Source organism: Narcine bancroftii, chromosome 2 (genome assembly GCF_036971445.1).
Source record: "Narcine bancroftii isolate sNarBan1 chromosome 2, sNarBan1.hap1, whole genome shotgun sequence".
Classification (NCBI taxonomy): domain Eukaryota; kingdom Metazoa; phylum Chordata; class Chondrichthyes; order Torpediniformes; family Narcinidae; genus Narcine; species Narcine bancroftii.
In genome coordinates this window covers 289,437,895-289,462,687 of record NC_091470.1, presented here as the reverse complement: position 1 = coordinate 289,462,687, position 24,793 = coordinate 289,437,895, and the positions used below count along the sequence as shown (strand labels likewise).

Sequence of the window (24,793 nt, the reverse complement as noted above, 5' to 3'; positions counted from 1 at the left end):
TACCAATGATTGTGTTTCCTTGTGTTGGATGTGTGAGTTTCTGCAGTGCCTTGTACCAAGTGTCGTGCAGCTAATGCTTACCGCAGCCACAATACATTGTTCATGAGCACTAAATGAGTCAGATGATGGGTGATGTGTTTTGTGTTAGGAATGTTGTTGGAGCTGCACCAATCCAGGCAAATGACTGGAAAGGTATAGGGTTTGAGAAGATGTCTCCCTGGCTCCAGGTTATCAGCAACCTCTGAACCAAGGGTCTCAGTACCAATGTAGGTGGTAGTGGTGCTGGCTCAAATGCATTTCCTCACTCAGTGGGAAGAAATATATCAATAACAACTGAAAACAGGTCATGATTGAAGATAAAGAAAGATGAAAGATACCTGCAAGGATTTTTCCTTTCTTTTAGACTTCTACTTCAGCTCGAGGATTGTGACCAGAAGAAAGGGAGTCCGACTGAGGGAGTATAGTGGTTGCATCATGTCTAGATGGGATTGACTCCAAAGACTACCTAGGATTTTGCCATCATTTGTACAGTGATGAAGACTCGATATCAAATCATTAAATTCATTTAAGGGATTTCTTTTTCCTGAAATAAGTAACCTTCAGAAAGAAAACTAAGCAGAAGCTGTCCTGAGGTACAAGAAACAGATTAAGTTGATGGCTTTGATTCATACAATTTTGAAATATTAGTTAAATGGCTGATAAACCAATGAATTCCCAGGGATTGATCAGATATTGAGAGAAAGCAGAAAGCAGATCTGCAAGGCATTAACATTTATTTTGAGGATATCACTAGAAACTTGGTAAGTCATTTCAAGTCATGATGTTCCACATTAAAATAGTGAGTACACTTGGAGAAAATGGTCTTCTCTGGTTTGAATATCCCTGAGGTAGCAAATAAATTCTTTCTCTCTTGAGCACAGAAACCAAAACAGAAGTCATGGACCTATCAGTCAGACTCAGTTCTGTGGAAAGCAATAGAACTGATTAGAAATGATACACCCTACTATTTATAACACAAATGCCTTTCCCCCCCTTCCCCACCTATTCTCATCCCCCCTCCTCAGTTCCATCTCCCTCCACCCTCACCTCCCTGTTTCCAAAATCCAATGGGCATTCAGAGGCATTAAATTGCATGCTTTAAATGAACATTTGTTTGCAGATAAACATTTGTTTCCCTGTATCTAACAGTATCATTCTGGGGCCCATTTTCAAACAATACACCCATGATTTATATGGTGCTTTGTATGAGAATAAGAGAATTTGCATTCTATAGCAACTTTTCCAAGTGCAGCACATCTCAGTATAACTCACTATAAGTGCAGTACAACTAGTATTAAAATAATATACATAAAGAGAAAAAGCATTTTAATTTGATTGCCAAATATCTAATGTTAGTTCTGTGTGGTAAGTGGGGTTTGTAACCTCTTGCTATCTATAATCAGAAATGGCAATGCGTTGAAGATTCTGCAGGAAGACTTCGACTCCACAAATGCAAAGGCATAACCAAAGTACATGCTGGCAACAAGAAAAGTAGAAGTCTGCGTACTCAGACCTATAGCAGTAATGACTGTGAATGCTCAGGCAATAGCTACAGGATGCGTCAGTTGGAGAGAAGGAATCAGAGACAATTCCTCAGCATCCATGCTACACACAGTGAGTATGCACCAATCTTTCACCTTGGGATAATGAGGCAACAGCCCAGTGAAAATGGACCTTTAATGCCACCTAGCTTGGGATAATGAGGCAACAGCCCAGTGAAAATGGACCTTTAATGCCACCTAGTGGCATGCAGATCATCTCCGTCATTAACACTATGTCAGGTTTAATAACTTATTGCCCACAAATTCCAGAGTCAAATCTTCCAAGGATGAGAATGTGACTTTTTCTTTATTGTTCCTTATATATAGTACATAGTTCCTTGCACTTACTTGCATGTGCTGGATGCAAAGCATCAGGGAAACTGATCACTCAGGTCCTTGCCAACATGCAATGCAGCTGTAACAAGGGAAATTCTGAGTGATGGTCACTGGACCAGCACAGTTACATCTTCCAAGAAGAAATCCTTGTACATGCCAGCAGTTATAGGAGCAATGGCAATTGGCTATCAAAGGGAATGGCCTGAATTGTCAAAACTTCTCCCAAACCTCGCATTCAAAGTTTCAGATGCAAGTGACATCACAACACAGAACCAAGGCTGGTGAAGTCAGCAGCCACAAGACAGATCAGGACTTGGTCTTAGTTGGATCTCAAAGTCCAAGGTTCACATGAGGCCAAGCCCATTTGCAACAATGAAGCAATTATGGTCACATTTTTAGACACCAGGTTGCCTATAGAGAGACACAGGTATAAATTTAGCCTGAGCTATTGTGCTAATTCTCCGACAATAATCAGGCTGGAGATGACATGTAGTTTTAGACAAGCAATTGGTAGCAGTGTGTATAGAAACATTTGCCACCACAAGCTTGTCCTCCCTCAGAAGAGACAGGGAATGTCAAATTAAAGGTTGAGTGACTGAGCGATAGTCTTGGATTTCCAAACAATGCGAAGCAGCCTGGTGGGCTGAGAGGCAGCTTAGCATTGACCTGTTCTTATCATTTTCTTGAAAGATCCACCATTTGGGCTCCTCACCAACAATGCTCTAAGTCAGTGGTTCTCAACCTTTTTCTTTCCATTCACATACCACTTTAAGTAATCCCCATGAGGTCAATGCTCTATGATTAGTAAGGGATTGCTTAAGGTGGTATGTGAGTGGGAAAGGAAGGTTGAGAATCACTGCTCTACACCTAATTGTTAATGAAATAATTTGCTTGAGAAAAATTGTCATTGGCCCATTTCCTTTGGAGTTATGAAACCATGCACATAATGCGTCAATTAGGTACAATTAAAATAGTGGTTTTCAAACATTTTCTTTCCACCCACATACACCTTAAGCAATTCCTTAATAATCACTGTGTGTGCGAGTAGAAAGAAAAAGTTTGAAAACCACTGCTGTAAGTAGATGGTTTATGTCTGTCATACTGAGGGCAGTCATTGCCAAAACAAGGTGACTGAGATGTTGGAGTTCTCAGTGAGAGTTTCCTGTTCAACATGATTGCGATTCGGTTGTGATGTATGTGCCTGACAGATATCTGTGTTAAAGTGCAATCCCCCTCCTGAACAGAATTTAAGCATCGTTTCCTCCGCACTCGACCAATCCGCTCTGTCTCAGTTGAATTGGAAGGTGAGATTTATGACATTGACCTGGAAATTGAAGAACTTGAGTCAGTGATGCCAAGAAATATAAGCATTGGATATTACCAAGAGAAGAAAACTGCTGGTGAGGGGAAGGAAGATAATAAGGACAACAGTAAGACTGATGCATCAGCGTTAGATTCGGTCAAAGTCACACACAAGTAAGTATGGCTTGTACCCTGACCAGTCATATTATATAACATCGCAGAGCTATGCCTAAAAATTGGATCACAGGCAACATATTTTTGTACATATTTTAAATGAAAAGTCAATAGTAAATTAACCTGCAGAATTTACTATGTTGCATCACATATATGAGTTTTTGAGGATGTGTAGTGTCTGCCTCACACACACACACCCTATACATGCGCACACACATTATTGCATGCATGCTTGCACACTGATTAAACAATGCACATCTTACACAGGAGTCCTTACACATGTATGCAGCTACAGTGAACAGGACACTCATGCAGCTTTTCTTGGAACTTAAGACCTACTTACCTAGTGAGAACTACTATGATCAGCCCTGTGCTGGGCAGGACTGGAGACCTGCTTGGATAGAGAGTCTTCATTCCTCTGTCAGGCCGGCTCTGACCAATCCTCACACAACTCCCAGTCTGCCACATTTCCATCCTCGTGCCACCCATTCACCACCAACTCATACTAACAACCACCCCTCCTAAACTCTGCCAGACAACTCCCCTCCCTTACCTACCACTGATACACACTCCATCCCCTATCCGCTCTCCCATTAACACCACACATATACTGCCTCCAATTAATCCCATAAACTCTGCTCTTGCATCCCCAGGCCCCTCTCACATGAACCTCCTGACACCTACACCCTGAGCTAAGAGAATCATTGTATTTATCATCAGTGGTAGATCCCCCAATAAAATATTTGTTGTTTAATATGCTTCAATTGGAACCTCTCAATTTCCAGGTAAAGGTTCTCCAATAAGGGAAAGCAAAATAGTTTTGTTTATGTAAGCAATTTTATTTCTTTTTAATATATTTTTATTGAGTTTAACATAATAAGCATACATAATAAATGACAATTAAAGATGAATCAATTGTATAAAAGCAAATACATACCAAAGGGAGAGGAAAAAATGAGTAAGTATTCAAATGTGCATATCTACATTAATAGTTACCTGTAATAACTCCATCTAGTAATAAACATAATGAATGCAACCATGTCAGACTCATTATTAGACTGTTATATTAAAATAATAAGGATCTTTTTTTTTAAAAAAAGAAAAAACCTAAAGGACTAAAACTAAACTAATCTCACCCCCTCCCTCCAATCAAGGTTACCTATTTTTTTTTGGAAGAAAAAGAAATCAATAATATTGTGAAATCACTGGTGACCCACAGGGAATGGACAAAGAATTACCGGAATGTATAATACTTATTGACTCTTCCAATTATAAAAAAAATTCTAAGAATTGGCCCCATAAATTCATAAATTGAAACATTCAATTTTTAATATTACATCTGATTTTCTCTAAACTTTAATATGACATTACATCATATAACCACTGCATCTCCTTTCCATTTCAATAAAATAGCTCATCTGGCTATCAATGTAGTAAAAGCTAAGACTTTTACTTTTCCTGAGGTTCATCTGAGTTGTGAGAAAAACCAAGCAGAGGAATTAACAGGCAGGGTTCCAAGTTAATCTTTAAAATTGTTGATAAGAGTTTGAAAAATCTCTTTCCAGAATCTCTCTAAATTTGGGCATTCCCAGAACACATGAATCAGAGAGGCTTCAAAAATTTTCCATTTCTCACAAAAAGGATCAATGTCTGCATAAAAACAGGATAATTTAAGTTTAGATGAATTCTGAGCACCACCTTAAATTGTAAAAAGTAATGTCTTGCACAAAATGAGGAATCATTAATCAAGCTGAGTAGAGACCAATCTTCATCTGAAAAAGTTAGATTCAAGTCTCTTTCCCAATCTCTTTTGATCCCAGCCATTGGGACTGAATTTAAGTCCAGTAATCCACCATGAAGATAAAATCATATGTTAAAAAGCAGATCAATAATCTTAGTATCAGAAATTCGTAGAAAATCCGAAAGCTTGGTCTAAACAAAATGCCTTATTTGTGAATATCTAAAGAAATGCCTATTGGAAAAGATTAAATTTGGTTGGTAATCATTCAAAAGAAGCAAAATTATTTTGAATTTTAAAAATCCTTGAAACTTTGAATACTTATTCTCTACCATTCCTTGAAACCAGCATCTAACAAAGACAGTTGCAATAGATGGTTATCTATAATTGGACTAGCCAGTGAAAAATCATTAATTCCAAAGAATTTCCTGAACTGAACCCTAATTCTCAACCTAGTTTTGATTATTTGTTAATTTGGTTAATGTTTTTCTCATAAAATTGCCAACGTAATTTTCTAAGTAAACTATAATTCCATTTCTACCCAGGAAGGGCGATTCACTGATTTATCCAAATGTAATAATAAAAGTAAATTATGTATATTAATCACCCAATAGTATAATTTAAAATCTGGAAGTGATAATCCTCCGTTTAATGTAGTTTTTTGAAGATAGGCTTTATTTATACATGGTTTTTTCTTTATACTAAATATATGCAGAAATAGCTGAATCCAGCAAGCTGAAAAAGGATTTGAAAAAGATACAAGAATTTGGGTAAAATATTCATTTTAATTAAATTAATATATCCCATCATTGTATAGCAATTTTTAGAACCCTGGGTTTATTCTTGGATTTTGTTGAACTGTATCATTGATGTGGTCTTTATTTTCTTTACTTATTTCTTTCCTGAAGGTGTTACATTCTTGAGAATGAAACAGTGCATTGTGAGAAAGAGCTGTATCAGTCAGCTAGAGCATGGAAGGACCACAAGAGTTACATAGACAAAGAGGTTAGATAATGTTCTGGGAGATAATTTTCGAGTTGGCGGCCAGCAGATTTTATCAACGACAGACAATTATTGCCATTGAGGAGGCAGGAATTGATGTTGTAAATGCCTTATGAAACTCAACAGATGGATATCTCAGTTTGGTATGGGCTGGAGGCCATTTACCTTTCCTTCAAACTAGTGTTCACCTACCATTTTGGTTGCTGAGATGATATACAGATGTAATTCTTCTAAGGCCAAAAATCCAGGTATTTTTTAGAAGGCATTATTAGCAAAAATAAATTTTAATTTTTGGCAAGAGTAGTAGGAGGAGAAAACTTATATTTCCTGTTATACCACTCCAATATTAATGCGAGAAATTCAAGAGCATTTGATAACTCTCAAGGAATAGCACCTGGCCAACAATGTTCCCAAATGAATGCTGAGGCAGCACTCCCTCTGCAGACCCCTTGACAAATGCCAACCAAAGGCCAGGAGCCTTGTTCTGTCATTGGTACAATTGAACATTGGAGACACCGCTGACCCGAAAATTAACCCATCAAAATTCATGGAATAATGTTATTTTGGTGGTTTTGAAGTGAGAAAGAAACCTTCTGTTCTTTGTCTCTGCTTTTTAGATTGAAGCTCTTCAAGATAAAATAAAGAATCTGCGGGAAGTGAGAGGTCACCTGAAAAGAAAGAAGCCAGAAGACTGTGACTGCAACAGGAAAAGGTTTGTGTGACTACAAGGACAATTTTCTAGCCCCCACCAATGCTGCCCCACCCTGTCCTCCTGAAGTACGATGCAGAAGAGCTATGTGTAGATTCCAAATGTAATTCCATTCTCAAAACAGAGCTAATGTTACAGGTTATTAACCTGTACAAATGCCCTCTCTTTCTCCTCTCACTCTCTCAATCACTCCTTCTCTCTCTGAAGGTCAAATGTTTTTCTCATTCCATGTTTTGAAGTCAGATCTCCAGCAATGGTAGTTCTTGTTTTTGTAAAATAAAATTCTTGCCAACTGTCCAAGTATGATCGCAGGGGAAAAAACATGAATGACTCACCCGCTAAGACAAAATGGATCCCATCTGCAAAATAGAAATCAGGTGTTAGTTGGGCCACCTGCTCCATTCAAGAGAAATCAGCAGAGAGCAAATGAAGCATAGCCTTAAAATATATCAGTGCAGGTGACAGGGAGCAATATTTAACAGGCTTTGTCTTCACATTGATGGGCTGAGAAGAAGGTGCTCCACCTGTTGCCATGACAAAACCCCACATTTGACAGGATGCTCCATACTTATTGACCACTTTACATACCCACTAATTGAAGATTGCTTCCCTGGATGAACACCCTCCATTTCACCCCACTGCAGGGTCCTGTATCTCCCAAAGGAGAGACCATGACTGTAATTTGTCCTCCTGCCCTGTGACAAAGGAACAGACTTTACACCTGTGGACTAACACAAATGTCAGATGCACCTACTCTGGTAGTCCTAGAGTACACCAGGGTTCAGCTGACAGCAGCATTTATACCCCAGTTGTCTGTAAGCTGCAATTGGAGACTCCTCATGGAATCCAACGGTGGATGCAAACCTCTGCAGATTTTCCAGCTCAAGGATGGGAATGATGTCAGCTGATCTGACATCAGGTAGAACCTGGCACAGTATGAATGGGTGAAATGGCCAACAGAAGAATAGCAAGTGGACCTTTTTAATTGATGTAATTATGTAAGTGAATATTATTGCTTTTAAATTCTTGGATTTTAGTATTTAAATTTAAAATAGTATTTTGTTTAATCTTATTTTTGTTAATAGTTTCCAGACGCTTTTGACCAATTGTGAATGTCAAAGACCTTTACAACATTTTATCTCAGTACTAACTTTGACAGATGGCAACTCTTGAAGCAGGGCTATACCAGCTGTCAGGGCAGCCAGCCATCTACACAGCTCCTCTGTGCGCTGAGCCTCTCTGCTCAGTTACGAAGCAGCACCCAGGACCACCCTGGGAGAGATAGTGTGGCCCGAGGGCAAACAGCCAGTGATGCTGGCCCCAATTGCTTTAGCTTAAAAGCTTGGAACCAGACCGAATGGCTGCAGAAATTATGTATCATTCTTTTATTGTGCAGGAAATAGTTGATTCATTAATCTTGCCACAAAAATTTTAATCTTATTCATACATATAATGGCTTGCCTTTATTTCTATCATCTGCAGTTATTTTAGTAGAGATAAAGGAATGAGAAGCCAAGGGAAACTGAAGAACAAGAACGGTCATCTACATCCCTTCAGGTAGGTCATTGTCAGTTCCAGGTCCAGTCGGGACAGGAACTGGAACTAGAAATATAAGACTGATCATAATTCCACTGACAGGCAGCAAGTCCGACATGTGCTTTGTCTCTTAAATTCAGTTGTTTACATAAAGAATTCAACTTTTCACAAGGGATGAGGGATTGCCTTGGAATTATTCCTATTTTTTTTAAAAATAAGTTAAACCAAATTATTTTATCATTATTCCTGCCTGAAGTTTCTATCAAACATCTCCTTGACAAAAGAATGAAACCACTTTTTGTGGCCAATTACAATGAATGCTAAATTGGTTTCTTTTCCCTTCTAATGCCATTCATCCCATCAAGTCCATTCAACCAGAGCAATCTCATCTTATGCCCTGAACTACACTTGTTCCCATCAACATCCCTGTGCCACTTATACTCAGAGCTAATTCACAGGAGCTACTTTACCTACTAGTGTGACTTTGAGTACTTAAAGAAGCCCACCCAGTGACAAGGAGAACATACAAATGCTACATGGATATTACCCAAGGTCAAAATCCAACACTGACCCTTGGAGCAGTGAGGAAGCAGCCCCAAAACTGTGCCATTGTGTCACTCACCAGAGCATGAATGCAAATACAATTACAACTTCTTCAATCCATCCCCAAGACAACACAATGGAGCATCAGCATTCTTCTTCAGGGTCTACTTTTTTCAAAATGTTGAAGGATTTTTTTTTTTGTTAGAATCATTGTTAATATGAATATACTGTGTCATTGCTAAATTTAAAACCAAATAGAGAAGTAGTTTAATGGTTTAATTGTGTTGCCCTAGATCATCAGAAAGTTTGTGTCCAATTCTCTACATCTTCCTATAATATTTTTATTAATGGTCCATAGTTAAATTTGTATAAATGTTTTAGGTTATTATCTATTCTGATATCAAGGAAACGTATTGCCTGCGATTGCCATTTATAAGGGGTTTCTTTTTTAAATTCTGAATAATCAACTTTGTTCATTGACATCACTTCATTTTTATTGATGTTAACCTTGTTCCCTAATATCTCTCCATACACTTTCAGTTTTGTATATAATTGTTTTATTGATCTATCTGGCTCTGTTAAATATACTATGATGTCTTCTGCAAATAAGCTGATTTTATATTCTTTCTCTTATATTTTTATTCCTTTTATCTTAGTTTCGTTCCTTATCAACTCCGCCAATGGTTCTATAACCAAAGTAACTTAATTTAAAGTGACCTGATACATATCCATTTATTACTATCTTTGCTAATGGTCTATTATATAATGCTCTAATCTAGTTGATACATTTTTCCGGTAGTTTAAATTTCTGTAACACTTCAAACTAATAATTCCATTCTTCCCTGTCGAAGACTTTCTCTGTGTCTAGCGTAACAGCTACCCATGGTGTTTTATTTATTTAAATTGATAAGTTTACAAAAATTATCAGCTGCCTGTCTTTTTTAAAAAATCCAGTTTGGTCTTGCCTTATTAGTTTCAGTACACAGTCATTCAGTATGTTTGCTAGTAATTTTGCTATTAATTTATAATCTGTATTCAATAATGATATTGGTCTGTATGACGTTGGCAATAGCAGGTCTTTCCCTTTTTTTGAAATTACTGTGATTATTGCTGTGTTACATGATTCTGTTAAGTTTTGGGTCTCTTCCACCTGATTCATTACTTCAAGGAGGGGTGGGATTAATAGATTCCTAAAACTTTTATAGAACTCTATAGGGAATCACTGCCAGTCACTCTTTCCAAGAGAATCCATAATGACAAGAATGTTAATTTTAACTGTCCCATTGTACAAGACCAAATCTAAGGTAACATGTTCCCTTGTAGTCTGAGTAAAATGGTGATCAATAAAGCTGGCACAGATGTATCCTCAACCTGATTCTATGTGCAAATTAAAGTTCCCGATGACAACTACCATACTAGATTACGTATGATACAATATAACTGGCTACATAGATTCTATATTACTCCTCAGAAATTAAAAGAATGGCACCCAACAGCATTGGATAGATGCTTTCGCTGTAAACAAGAGACTGGATCAACATTACATGCAATTTGGGCATGTACAAAAGTGAAAACTTTCCGGGAAGATCTAAACCTAGTATTAATCAAAATCACAAAAAATAATATACCAAAGATCCAAAAAAATTTCTGTTAAATAATATAAGAGACAAAAATTAGGACTAAAATTAGACAGAGCCCAAAAAAGATTTATTATGATCGGGCAAGCAGTAGCAAAAAAGTGTATTATAACAACTTGGAGAATGGAAGCAAGTCTTAAAATACAACAGTGGTATACAGAAATGAGCAAGTGTATTCCATTAGAAAAAATTTATGCAATCTGAAAGACAAATATACATTATTCAAACAAATTTTGGAACCATACATAAAATATGTTAGAGAATGCCGACCACAGACCTGGGGAGGGGGGAGGGATGAAAGGGGGGGAGAAAAGAGGAAATATCACGATGTATATATTAGTGATGGTCATTTGTAAATGTTGTTATTGATATGATTCATGGTGCAAGAAATAAAAAAAATTAGAAAAAGAAAGTTTGTGTTCCAGCTGGAATTCCATCAGCTTTTAGCTTGAGATCCAGCACTCAATCAATGTTCTTGTCAAAATTGTTCCTGAACACAGGAGAATATGATGGGGAAGATTCCAGAGAGCTGATTCAAGAGGCACCATCAGAAATCCATGAGAAAGTTTGACAGAAAGGTCATATAGCTGAAACATTAACTGTAGCATCTGCAACCTGCTTTGCTTTTGGTTTTATAATGAAGCCTGGAATCTACCAAAGTATTTTCATGCCTCTGGGTGGTTTGGCCTTTGTGTACCAACTGTTCCTTGATATCATCAATGCTGCCAGTCAGGAAAAGGTGGGAAGAAGATTTGTATAGAAATGTCTTATTGATTTTGTTTGCCTTTGGGAGAGACAGAGTGCTCTTCTCCACATAAGAACATGGTGTAGGCCATCTAGCCTGTCTAGCCTGTTCTGCCATTCAATAAAATCATTGCTGATCAGGCCATGCATTCTGCTCCACCTACCTGCCTTTTCCCCATAACCTTTTCTTCCCCTATCTGTCTAACTGTGTCTTAAACTTGTTACTGCTTCCTTGGGTAGAAAATTTCACAAGTTAACTACTCTCTTGGAAAAAGCAGTTCCTCTTCATCTCCACCCTAAATCTATTTCCCCAAATTTGAAGCCTTTCTGTGGAAACAACTTTCCTGCTTCTGTTTTATCTATCCATTTTATAATGTTATATGTTTCTATGAAATAACCCCTCCCATTCTCCTGAATTTAAACAAGTATAGTCCCAGACAATGCAATCTCTCCTCAAGTCTAATCCTCTCACATGTGGAATCAATCTGGTGAAACTCCTCTATGCCACCTATAAGCCAATGAGTAAGAACACCAGAACTGCACACAGTACTCCAGGTGCAGCTTCACCAGTAATCTGTACAGTTGCAAAGAGTCTCCCTATTCCTAAATTCAGTCCCTCTGGCAATGAAGGCCAACATTCCATCTGCCTTCTTGATTACCTGTTACACCTGCAAACCAATCTTGGGCGATTCAACACTCCCAAGGGCCTCTGCCCAACAGCATGCTCTAATCTTTCACTATTCAAGCAATAATCTGATCTTTCATTTTTCCTCTCTTGTTTCACCTTAATACTTTGGTTTTAGATTGACCTGATGCATCCTCCATTTGTATGAGAAATTCAAACTGTGATCACTCTTTCCAAGAGAATCCATAATGACAAGAATGTTAATTTTAACTGTCCCATTGTACAAGACCAAATCTAAGATAACATGTTCCCTTGTAGTCTGAGTAACATGGTGATCAATAAAGCTGTCACAGATACATTCTATGAAGTTCTCCTCAACCTGATTCCGATGACAACTACCATTCCATTCTTACATTTGATTTATTGCCTGTACCACAGGAATGTTATTTGATGACCTATCAACAACTCCTACCATTGATCTTTTCCCTTTACTATTCCTAATCTCTGCATAGAATTCTTGGTGTGCTTTTGTCCCAAACTACCCTCATTCTATCTCCTTCCATATTTCAGGGGTATTCACCTCTGCGCAACTTCAACATTGCTAATTCTCTTGGTGCCTCCTGCTGGGAGATGTCAGTCTCCCACTCATCAGCCAGGATTGTGCAGGGATGTGTAACTTAGCATAGTAAGCATGAGGCTCTGGATTTAAAATGGCCAGGGCTCATGAAAAGGGCTCTTTTTTTCTTATTTCTGCTGCATTTAACAAAACTGAAAGTTTCAAAAAGTGAAATTATGTACACTGGTCACAGTGACATCTAGTGATGAGGTGGAAATGTCACTGAAACCTCGGGAAGTGTCTGGTTCTTTCACTTTCATTCATAATGCGTTACTCGGTCTTTGCAGGGAAGTGGCTCAGGAGGTGGACAGTAAACTCCAGTTGTTCAAGGAAAATCGGAGGAAGAAGAAAGATCGTAAAATAAAGAAGCGTCTGAGGAAAGGGGATAGTTGCAGCCTGCCTGGCCTCACCTGCTTCACGCACAACAATGAGCACTGGCAGACACCACCATTCTGGAACTGTAAGAGTTTCTCTTGGATACAACATTAGCATCTCAAAGGAGAGGAAGTTCAGTTGTCTGACCTGTACAATGATAGGCCTGTTTCATAACTACTCTCAGGATTTGATTAACTTTGTGTGCTTAAATATTTGCCATACTTGGGAGCCACACAACAATATCTTAATCAGAACTATAGCCTTGGTCAAATTCCTGTCACTTGGGTATGTGGTTGCTTCAAGCAAACCACACAATATGACCAATCCAGTAGATCAGCAGTGGAATGGATCCTTTTCATCCTGCAAGTGGAGTTATGTTTAAATAATACCAGCCTGTCTTGCTATCTGACCGATTCTCATTTTTATGTGCCAGTAAATTCTGTAAAAATATTTGTTTAAAATGGAAACTTTTTGGTGTTTTTTTTATATCCAAGTGTTTTACAGATGGTTCCCGACTTGCAACCTATGTGACTTATGACCATCCACATATACGACCAAATTTTAAAAATATTTATATATATAATATATGGGGCACGTAAGAACTAAAATGTGCATATTTAACTTGTTAGTCAGCATTCCAGGTTCCCGGGGCTGGGCACGGCCATCTTGATTCCTGTGCAAATGCACGAGTCTTCAGTTGCCACATGGATGTGAGCTAAGGATGCAAATTCAAAATCGTCAGTGTGCTTAACTCTCACCCATGTGCCAACCAAACTCCAGTACGTGAACCCACTGTGCATGCACAGTGGTTTCACATATTGGAGTTCGGTTGATGCAATTCCGATCTCGTCAGGGCGCTTCACTCTCATGCATCTGCCAACTGAACACCAAAACGTGAACCCACTTGAGCACAAGGATCAAGATGACCGTGCCCAGCCTGAGACCTCGGAATGCTGACTAACAAGGTAAGCATGGGCCAGAATGTGAAAAGATTCGCCAAGGATGATCGACAAATTCAGGAAGCTTTGAGTTGCTATCGTCAAATGTACGGTGAAAAAAAGATTTAATTAAAAAGTTTGCTTTAAGACTTCAGTACTCCATACACATGTGCACAATTCCAACCTGTCCATTCCGAGATACGACTGATTCTTCAGTCGGGGACTACCTGTATTAATTATAACAAAATTACAAGCATGTTACAAAAGTCATGTTCCTGGATTCCTGGAGAGGCCACTGATCCAAAATTCTGAATCCCTCTTGCCTGCACCACTTCCTTTGCCACATAGTACGCTGCTTTATCTTTCAATCTCTAGCCTCACCAACATGTAGCGCAGATAGCAATCATAACCCTGGAAGTCCTTAGCATCTAACTCACTGAACTCACTATACAGGACTTCATCACCATGACATCTGGCTGCTCACCCTCTCACTTGAGAATGCAACGGATTTGATCTGAGGTGTCCATGACCTGGCAACATATCCTCCAGGATTCTCAATCTCACCCAGAGAACATTTTATACATTCTCCTTACTATTGAATCCCCAATCACTTCACTCCCCTTCCCTTCTGAGGCAAAGGGCCAGACTCCATACCAGAAATCTGACCACTGTGGCATTGTTTTTTTATGGACTCAGGTATTCATTAATCACATTTAATCACATCTTACTTTAGTTCTGCACAGAAAGCCATTGAAATTTATAGCAAAAAAGGGAAGTCAGTTTATAGCATCTGTGCCAGCACATTACTGCAACAATCCAAAGTCAGTCCTATTCAGCTCAAAGGGCTGAATAACCTACTCCTGTACATGCAAATTCTATGAATTACCTTGGAGCCTTCTCTTGCCAAAATATTTCATTTCTCCATTCTTTCCTAAAGCTATAATGTTTCTGGCTCATCAAATCCCACCAAACAAGAATTTATTAATGCAAAGATACTAACACGACTTAACTCCTCCTGTAAAACATTTTGGTAATAACAACAAAAATTTGGCACTGAACTAACACCATGAAGTTGTTAAGCCAGACGACCAAAGGGATAGGAGTTCTGAGCTTTCCTGCTAAAGAAAGAAAGGCAGAGAGATGGAGATGTTTGTCAGGACTTAGGGTTTTATCAGCTAAAGGCATGGGCTTCATAGTGAAGAAATTAATGTCAGCTATGCCGAAGGAAGCCAGCAATGGAGCAGAACAGATACTGGAAGATTGCAGAGATAAATGAGATTGCATTGAAAGGGAAATGCCTGAAGTAATTTGAATGCAAAGATGAAAATTTTAAAGTCTCATTCTCTAATTAACTGTAGCTATGGCCATTGCCCTTCTCCACAGAAAGCTTCTTCCATGACATGCAATCTTACCTGATGTCTTCTAGTTCCGTTTCATTGTAGTGTTGGCAGAGGAGATGACAATGCACTTACAAATATTATCCTCTGTTGTGGAGCTTGTACCTCCAGTGTTCTGGGGAATTTCTGGCTCAGCACCAGATCTGAAACCATAGATCTCTTACTCCCCAGATGGCTGCGGACAATTTCTACTGTAGCCTATTCTTTTTAGTCTGGAGCATTCTGGAATCACATTTTGTAGTTCACATGCAACTTGCATTCTCTAATATAGTTAAATGATTTAGACCATATAACAACGGCCTTTGTCCTGTGCAAGTTCAATGTCACAATCATATATTTCAGTGGTCATATGTACATTTTAGAAAAGAAGTCTAAATATTTCTCTCTTCCAGGATTTCCTAAGATATTGTATGGGGAGGAACTCTAAAAATATTCACCTTGCAAGTATTTGGTACATGAATAGAAATATAGAAAATTCATTTCTATTTATTTCAATGGAATTCAATTCCAGAAGCAACATCAACAGGCATAGAAAAAAGGACACATTTCTACTATGTTTATGTACCTTTGTAAATGGAAAAAAATTGGTTTTGCCAACTTCTTCATAAAGATCAAGTCTTTTTAGTTCAATTTTTTATTGGTTGAACTTTGTGACCAATTTGAGTCAGACATGCTCATTTAGTTCAGTTCATTCATCCATTATATTGCAATTCAAATAATACAGGAGAAAAATAAGACCAACATGTGTCATTTAAAATATTTATCCATGTTTTATTTTCAAAATGGTTTAGATTGTCTTTTTAACGTTTCACCTTTCATGGAAAGGAAAAAAGATGTAGGGGTTTGCATGTTGATAGATCCTCTATTTTCTGCTTTGTGCACCTATGATTTGGATTGCATTCAGAAATATTGAGGTCTTGTTAGACATTAACTTGACAAAAGCCTTTCCCTTTTATTACAGTAGGTTCCTTCTGCGCATGTACAAGTTCTAATAATAACACTTACTGGTGTTTGCGAACCATCAATAAGACTCACAACATCCTCTTCTGTGAATTTGCCACTGGCTTTCTTGAGTATTTTGACATGAACAGTGATCCATATCAAGTAAGGAGTTTTTATTTTTGTTATCATTAATCAAAAGTTAAATTGATCACAAGAAGATAACATGATTCATGGGAGCTATTCATTATATTTATTAACTTGAAAAGTAAATCTAAGTAAGACATGAGGGATTGCATTGTTTACAACCACCATATTTGTATCTTGTCGATGAACTGCACCAAATTATATTTAAAGCACCCAAGGATTAGATGGTGTCTAAACAGAGCTCAAAGCATCTCACACTGTGGTTGAGGTTGGTGGAAAGGAACACTAAAGGGGTGCTTACTAGCAGGAAATTCTCATTCAGGTCTGAAGTAAGTTGGGGTATAAGTAGCTGAAGGAGCAGAAGATATAGAATTTGTTGTTGCTTGAAGGGATAAATGCAACATTTGGAGAGTAGGGGAAAGTACAAGCACCAGAGAAAGATTGGAGTAGTGCATCTTTAAGCATGAACTGTATTCACGTTTGTGCTTGTTTAAATTGTGGTTTCTCCTGACAGGTTAGTCATGTGGTAGGCTAACTTTTCAACAACATGACATAATCACACAGTCTGGATCATTTAGGCTCTACTAACATCTTAAACTGTTTATATTGTTGCAAGTGGAAGTATTTTGCTATCTAATGATCAATTTATTTTTTGTATGTGTCTCTCAGTGAATTCATAAGGAGTTTTAAAGTTGACACAGAGGAAGGTAGTTAGTTTGGGATTGTTGAAGAGCATTAATTGCATTCATTTGGCAACTCTCATAGTAAACTGATTTTTTTTGCAGTGTTTTCATGCATCCACTCAGATGGCATCTCCATTGTCCAAGGCCTTTACCAACTAAGTGCATAGCATTATAACCTAGACAGCAAGTGCCATGCTTACCAATGTTACTGCTGCATGGAAGACAACATTACTGGGCTGACTGATTATATTACGAGCCTCAATATTTATGACCAAGCTAAACCATTAGAACCATCGAACCTTAGGACAAGACAGTACAGATATAGGCCCTTTGACCCTTCTAGTCTGTGCCAAACTATTATTTTGCATAATTTCATTGACCTACACCCAGTCCAGAGCCCTCCATACCCCTCCCATCCATGTACCTGTCCAAATTCTTCTTAAATGTTAAAATTGAGCCCACATACACCACTTCAGCTGGCAGTTCATTCATGAAGTTTCCCCCTAATGTTCCCCCTAAACGTTTACCATTTTACTCTTAACCCATGTCCTCTCGTTGTATCTCCCCCAACTCTCAGTGGAAAAAGCCTGCCTATATTTACTCTGTCTATAATCCTGTTAATTTTAAATACCTCCATCAAATTTCACCTCATTCTTCTACCGTTCCAAGGGAAAAATGTCCTAACCTGTTTAACCTGTCCCTGTAGCTCAGTTTATAAATTCTGGGCAACATCCTAGTAATTCTTCTCTGCACTCTTTCAATCTTTTTGATATCTTTCCTGCAGTTAGGTGACTAAAGCTGCACGTGATACTCCAAATTTGGCCTCACCATTGTTTTATACAACTTTACCATAATATCCCAACTCCTATACTCAATACTTTGATTTATTAAGGCCAATACACCAAAATTCTCTTTATATCCCTCTCCACCTGTGTCGTCACTTTCAGGGAATTAATTATGTATCTGTATTCCCAGATTCCTCTGTTCTACCATACTCCTCAGTGCCCAAACATTTGCTGTGTATGTCTGTTCTTGGTTTGTCCTTCCAAAATGCAACACCTCATACTTGTCTCCATTAAATTCCATCTGCCATTTTCAGCCCATATTTCCAGCTGGTTCAAATCCCTCTTCAATGAATTCCTCACTGTCCACAGATCCTCCAATTTTTGTGTAATCTGCAAATTTGTTGATCCAATTTACCACATTATCATCCAGATCATTGATATAGATGGCAAACAACAATGGTCCCAGACCAATCCCTGAGGCACACCACTATTCAAGGGCCTCAAGTCTGAGAAGCAATCATCCACCACCACTCTCTGCCTTCTCCCGTTTAGCCAATGTTGAATGCAGTTTACTACCTCACCATGAATACCGAGCATCTGAACCTCTATGTGGGACCTTGTCAAAGGCCTTACTGAAGTCCATGTAGACAACATTCATAGGCTTTCCTTTATCAACTTTCCTGGTAACCTCCTCAAAAATCTATCAACAAAGCCATGTTGACTATTCCTAATTAGTTCCTGGCTATCCAAATACTTGTATCCCTGATCTCTGAGAACACCTTACAATAATTTACCTACTACTGACGTCAGGCTCATTGGCCTACAATTTCCAGGGTTACTTTTGGAGCCTTTTTTAAGCAACAGATAACATGAGCTCCCCTCCATTCAGCTTGCATAAAGCAGTACAGGCAGCAAGTACAACCACCCATCAAAGCAGCAAACTATGAAAATTATTAACCGGGAATGGCAGGCTGAGACAATTTAACCAAAGTTGAAAGAATGTTTAAAAGATTGACACTTCATAATCTCACCTTGATACATTTCTGGAAATGATGACAATATGATCAGATACTGTTACATCAACAAAACAGGGTTCAATATTCACAAACACAACAGATCAGATAATGACATGGTCCAATGTGGGCCAGGACCAGTCTAATGAGTTAAACTGAAAAAGAACTGGAAAGGCTAAAATGAAATAGTAGGCACATGAAAACTGACCTCAGTGGGCCATGCCAAAAGTGATTGTGCCAAAGGAGTGGAAATGAAAATGACACAGTAAATCAAGCCACAAGAGTGGGTACACAGAATTAGCCGGATCAAAAGATACTCACAAAAATGGGGGTGGGGGGGTGGGAGAGGACATAGTTAGCATTGCCATTAGCACAACACTACCACAGAGCTAGCGATCCAAGTTTGAATCTGGCAAGGCGCTGTCTGTAAGGATCTTGTACATTCTCCACGTGACTGCGTGAGTTTTCTCTGGGTACTCCGGTTTCCTTCCACTCCCAAAAACATGCAGGATTTGCAGGTTTACTGGGTGTAATTGGACAGCACAGATTTCATGGGCCAGATTGGCCTTCTACCATTTTGTATTGTTGAAATTTCCTCCTATGGATGTCCTGAAAAGTACATATGAACCCTGACACTCTTCCACAATGGTATGTTTGCCACAGTCATGGTCAATAATAATAACTGAGCCTTTTCAGGTCAAATCAGGAGTAAAACAGGGATGTATGATTGCCCAACCTTGTTTACCATCTTTATCGTGACGATCATCCACATCATCAAGTATGATCTAACTCCAGGAGTCAAAATTGTTTATAGAACAGATGACAGACTTTTCTATCTTGCTCGTCTCATGTCCAAAAACAAGACATCCACAAGTTCCCTCATCGAGTTCCAATATACAGATGACAACAATGTTGTAGCTCTCTCAGCATACCACCTACCACAGATTCTGACTGCTTTCGACCGCGCATACACGAAACATAGACTTACCATCAATTCCAAGAAGACTTGGATCATCTACTAACTGTCACCAACTTAGACAAATTGGATAGAACCATCAATTTCAACTTGGCAAAGCAACCCTGGAAAATGTGGACCCCCTTCTGTATTTTGGAAGTCACCTCTCCTTCAATGTCGAGCTTAATGCGAGATCCAACATTGTCTTAAATGCACTGGAACAGCTTTTGGACATCTCCGAACAAGAGTCTTTCATGATCGTGACATCCGAATGGACACCAAAATATTAGGGTGCAAAGCAGTGGTAATCCCAGTACTCCTGTAGGCATCAGAAACCTGGACAACATACCACCAATATCTAAAGGCACTTGAAAAGTTCCAGCAACACTGCCTTAGAAACATCTTAAGTATCAGCTGGGAAGATAGAAGAATTAATATCAACATGCTAAATGAAGCAAAAACAACAAGCATTGAAACCTACATCATCAAGAACAAGCTAAGATGGAGCAGTCATTTTGTTTGGATGAAAATAATTCCTTTACTCCCACCTTAGAGAAGGCAAACTTAAAAGAGGCAGACAGCAGAAAAGATTTAAAGACATCTTAAAAGCCAATAGGAAGAAATTTAACATCGACATCAACAATTGGGAGACCAATACCAAGGACAGGAAACTCTGGCAAACCATCATCCAAGAAGAAAAAGCAACTTTCGAAGTCAACAGATGTGCAGAATTAGAAGAGAATAAAATAGAAAGAGAGGCAACAACAACCAAAGCCTGGTCTGCCATTGGAAACTACCTGTCCTGAAAGTGGAAGAACTTTCAAAGCCGAGATTGGACTCATAAGCCACCTGAGAGCTCATCAATGTAACAAAGGCCATCATCCTTGACCTCAAGGGATAGTCACGACGTCGACGATTGTTGAATTTTTCTTTTAAATGTTTCGTTTCCCTCTCTCAGTAAACAGCAGCAGAGATAGTCAACAGGACCTAACCATCAACACTTACAATGGACTCTAAACATTCACAAAGTGTGAATATGAAGTGAAGCAATTGCACAATTTTCTGGCACTCTGGTTTGAACATTGATGTCAATGGCTTACAACCAATGAAGAAAAAATAGACCATTTCCAAAGCACTAGCACTTGGAAATATTGCTTGTCAGGATGATGCAATTCCTTTCAGATCTTGTGATAGTATTCAAGCCTCAGCATCTTTTGTTGTAAAATGATGTGAGGTGGATGTGGAACGAGGACAAAACAATTATGATGAATTCAGGAGAAATACAAGAACTATGGATGGTTAAACCTTGAGTGAATAATCAGAAACTGAGGGGACTCAGTGGGTCAGACAGCATCCATAGAGAGAAATGGTCAGTCAACATTTTGAATAGGGACTTTTATTAACACCTAAAATGTTGACTGACCATTTCTCTCCATGGATGCTGCCTGACACTAAGTCCCTCTGGATGCTTTCAAGAATAGTTTAACGAGCAAAACTTCCCTTGTTCATTGTTACACAAATACCAGTTGAAATCAGCCTAAGATGCATCATCTCATGTTGTAGATTCTCTCATAAGCCATGTGATGGATATGATCTAGACAAAATCATTTATGAATGTACACATGAAAGCAAAGGACAAAGTGCAATTATGCATAAATTGAGAAGAGAGCACTTGGATTAGAGACTCTATCCAGATAGATCTGTTCCTGAGATCTAAGATGGCAATATGGTTTTTCCTCTATCATAACATGGTTGCACAATTGTACAGGAGTTGCAAGCAGACTGACTCACGTCATAGATGCTGTCATGGTTACTACAAGAACTCTGATGTCAGAGTCAACATGAAATCTCCATAATAAATGAGGTCTATGAAAACTTTTCCAGACAGTATCCAAAATCACAGACAAATGTAGAAATTGACTCAACTTCTCCTGTGGTCTTTGATCTTTACTTGGACTCAGAAATGTTATCACTAAAGATCCCCTCTCTTAAACACAAAAGTATTTGGTTCTGGCATGGTTTTCTTGACAATATTGTAGAGTGCATCATTCATAGATTTCTCAGAAAAAACTAAAGCCTGATTTTTGTTTTGTTTTGGTGGTTTCAGCTGACAAATACAGTACACATGGTTGAACGAGCAATCCTTAATCAACTGCACATACAGCTAATGGAACTAAGAAGTTGCCAAGGACACAAACAATGCGCTCCACGGACTAAGAGTGCAGAAGCAGGTAATATTTGTAACTTTCAAATGACAAGGGGTGCATTGATTGTTCTAAACTGTCTTCACAGAGAGTCCTCACTCAGGAGACAGAAGAATTGCAAAATAGGTAAACATGCTGTCTACATGTGTTAATTTTCCTATTCCTTGCTTTAGTGAAATTGAATTCATCCCCATTGTTCCTCGCTTTTCAGGTAAAATGTTCATGGAAATCTGCAGTATTGGAAAAGGATCAAAACACTGCAACTGTTTTTATTCAAAAGCCCCATAAAGTTTGCATTTTGACAAGCCTGCTGATTCACATTTTGTTCTTTTCTGTTAGACATAATAATCTTCATTTTCTGCTTCTGTTTTCAAAAATATTTAATTCCTGGTGTGTCCTTCTGTACAACCTTGAGGTTATTAGCAGTGAGGCCAGGATGGTAATAAACACTTAACTATAAGAGAGTGATCTAACACACACCACTTTTAAAATCCAATAACAATTAAAGCATAGACTTTAATTTTACATTTACACCGTAAACGAGGGACACCTTATTAAAAATGCTTAAGATGTCAGCAAATTAAGTTATAATTTTTGTATTCAGTTTGTATGCTCCATTATGAAGAGCCTTGAAATCACATATAATAATCCCAGCACTTGGTGAAAAAATGAATTTATTGCAGAAATTGTGATAAATTCCTTTGTTTTAAAACTGTTTCTAAGCTCTTTGTTCCAGCCATCTGACCTTGATATGAATATGTCTTTGAAATATCCATGCATTAAACAAATGACCTGATAGATTGAGAGCAATGAGCACTGACCCAGAAGGCCTACCAACTCATAATTTACAACTAATCCTTAACTGGATTTAAATTAAGGGTTTCCTAAGGAGCAAACTTGACAAAAGTATGAATTAAAATGGAAATGCTGTTATTCGGCTTTCAACCTTTTTCAAAAAAAACCTGGGCTTAGAGATTGAGTCACCTGGGATTATACTTGCTGGAATGTTGCAGAATGAAAGGAAATCTATAGAAATATAAAATTATTAAATAGATAAGATAAAGGCCGGAAAATTATTTTCAATGGGAGGTAAGACTAAAACAAAGGGAGAGTCTCAAGATTGAGGGCAGTAGATTTAGGATGGAAAGGAGAAGAAACTGCTTTTCTCAGAGGGTAGTGAATCTGTGGAATTCTCTTCCCAAGGAAGCAGTCAAGGCTGCTTCATTAAATATATTTAACACACAGATTTTTGCATAGGAGAGGGATGAAGGGTTATGGGGAAAAGACAGGTAGGTGAAACTGATTCCAAGTCCAGATCAGCAATGATCTTATTAAATGGCGGAGTAGGCTTGGCAGGCCAAATGGCCTAATCCTATTCATATTTCTTATGGTGTAGTGACAATGGTACACAATCAGAATGCCCCACATCCAGTGGCTAGTTTAATGAGCTTAAAGTATCAATTAATATTATCTTGTTTACGAAGCAAATTTTCTTCAGTGGCCTCCCGCTGTAAACCAACAACCCTACATTTTTAAGGTGTCTGATTACTGCAGGGAGGTTACATGCAAAGAATTTCTTTCAAAGACTGGTTGTCTTCTGAATTAACTAGTTGCTATCCCTAGTCCATAACTACTGAAGATGTTCATGCTTCTGTAACTAACTTTCTTATTTTGAAAGATTGTTTAAAAATTTATAGGAAAATTTACATAAAGTTGGATTTCCAAAAATCAAGTCTTTTATAAGGCTCTTGTAAATGCCTTAGAAAGTATCAGGCATCATTTATTTATTACAATTAACACCATACAGCGTTAAAATTGAAATAGCATTACCCTGACCCAGTACAAAAGCTGCCTAACAATACAATGCAATATCCAGTCAATTTTCAGAAACCAGACAATGGTACAAGGAAACTGGTTCCAGCAAGATGTTATAAAATGCCCACCAGTTTCAAATGAAGAAGAACATTCCCTGAGCTGGTGGGGGGGGGGGGGCACTGCGGGCTTTGTTCACACAGCATTTAACAGGTCAATTTAATGACCCCTCCACAGATGTTAAGTCCATCAGCGGTAGGGAACCCAACTACTTCCCAGTCATAAGTTCACGGGGCCCGAGCCCTCTGGCGTCTTCCCTCCCGTGAGGCCCGGACATCACAGCCTCGAGTCCTCCATTTATCCATTTACAAGGTGATATGTAAAGTGAATGTAATCGTATGAACAATTATTGTTCCATTGTTAAAATTCAGATTAATGTGAGGTGCAGGGTGTATTGGGGATTATTTTAACATTTCATCGTGCAATATGACTTATGGAAAACTTATTTTACATCTTTCCCATTTTTTCATTTTATTGAAGCACCAGGAATATCAGTCAGGAGAGATTGAAATGAGTTGCTGATATGCTATCACCCATTTTACAATTTCATTCAAATTCAAATTCTGCCCACACAATCTTATACACGTGTTCACTGGTGATAAAATTGCATTTGGCTCTCCCTTTTAGTTTGGACTCCAAGCCATGTTCTCATGTCAAAAGTTATCTTACCTTTTCTTTCTTTTTTAAACATATTCCATTTTTCCTCAGGTCAATGCATGGGCAGATACAATGTGAATAATTTTATTGTTCTAAAAACATTAACATAAATTACTCTTGTATTTTCATAATCAGGAAATAAAGATGGAGGAAGCTTTGATCAGCACAGGTATCCTTACTTTTTATTTTCTTGAACATCTTTCTTTCCAACCATTTGCATGAGCTGGCTCTTTGAAGCTTCTTTTACTTTTATTGTATGCTCCGTTCAGCATTCTTTGATGCATGA

At 38.2% G+C, this 24,793-nt stretch overlaps 1 protein-coding gene across 9 annotated transcripts in view; it reads left to right on the top strand.

Annotated features, from left to right (window-relative positions):
- sulf1 (sulfatase 1) overlaps window positions 1-24,793 on the top strand; it is a 420,487-nt gene that overhangs the window by 376,908 nt on the left and 18,786 nt on the right. For 5 of the 9 annotated variants that reach the window (XM_069921289.1, XM_069921288.1, XM_069921286.1 and 2 more), the window contains 8 exons: window positions 1,443-1,653; window positions 3,161-3,392; window positions 6,039-6,135; window positions 6,750-6,844; window positions 8,324-8,398; window positions 12,830-13,002; window positions 16,214-16,356; window positions 21,882-22,005. In XM_069921289.1, coding sequence (XP_069777390.1) covers window positions 1,443-1,653; window positions 3,161-3,392; window positions 6,039-6,135; window positions 6,750-6,844; window positions 8,324-8,398; window positions 12,830-13,002; window positions 16,214-16,356; window positions 21,882-22,005 — 1,150 coding nt within the window. Of the gene's footprint in view, window positions 1-1,442; window positions 1,654-3,160; window positions 3,393-6,038; window positions 6,136-6,749; window positions 6,845-8,323; window positions 8,399-12,829; window positions 13,003-16,213; window positions 16,357-21,881; window positions 22,006-24,642; window positions 24,677-24,793 lie in introns of all 9 variants that reach the window. The other 4 variants (XM_069921294.1, XM_069921292.1, XM_069921293.1 and 1 more) reach the window with 2 other exon arrangements.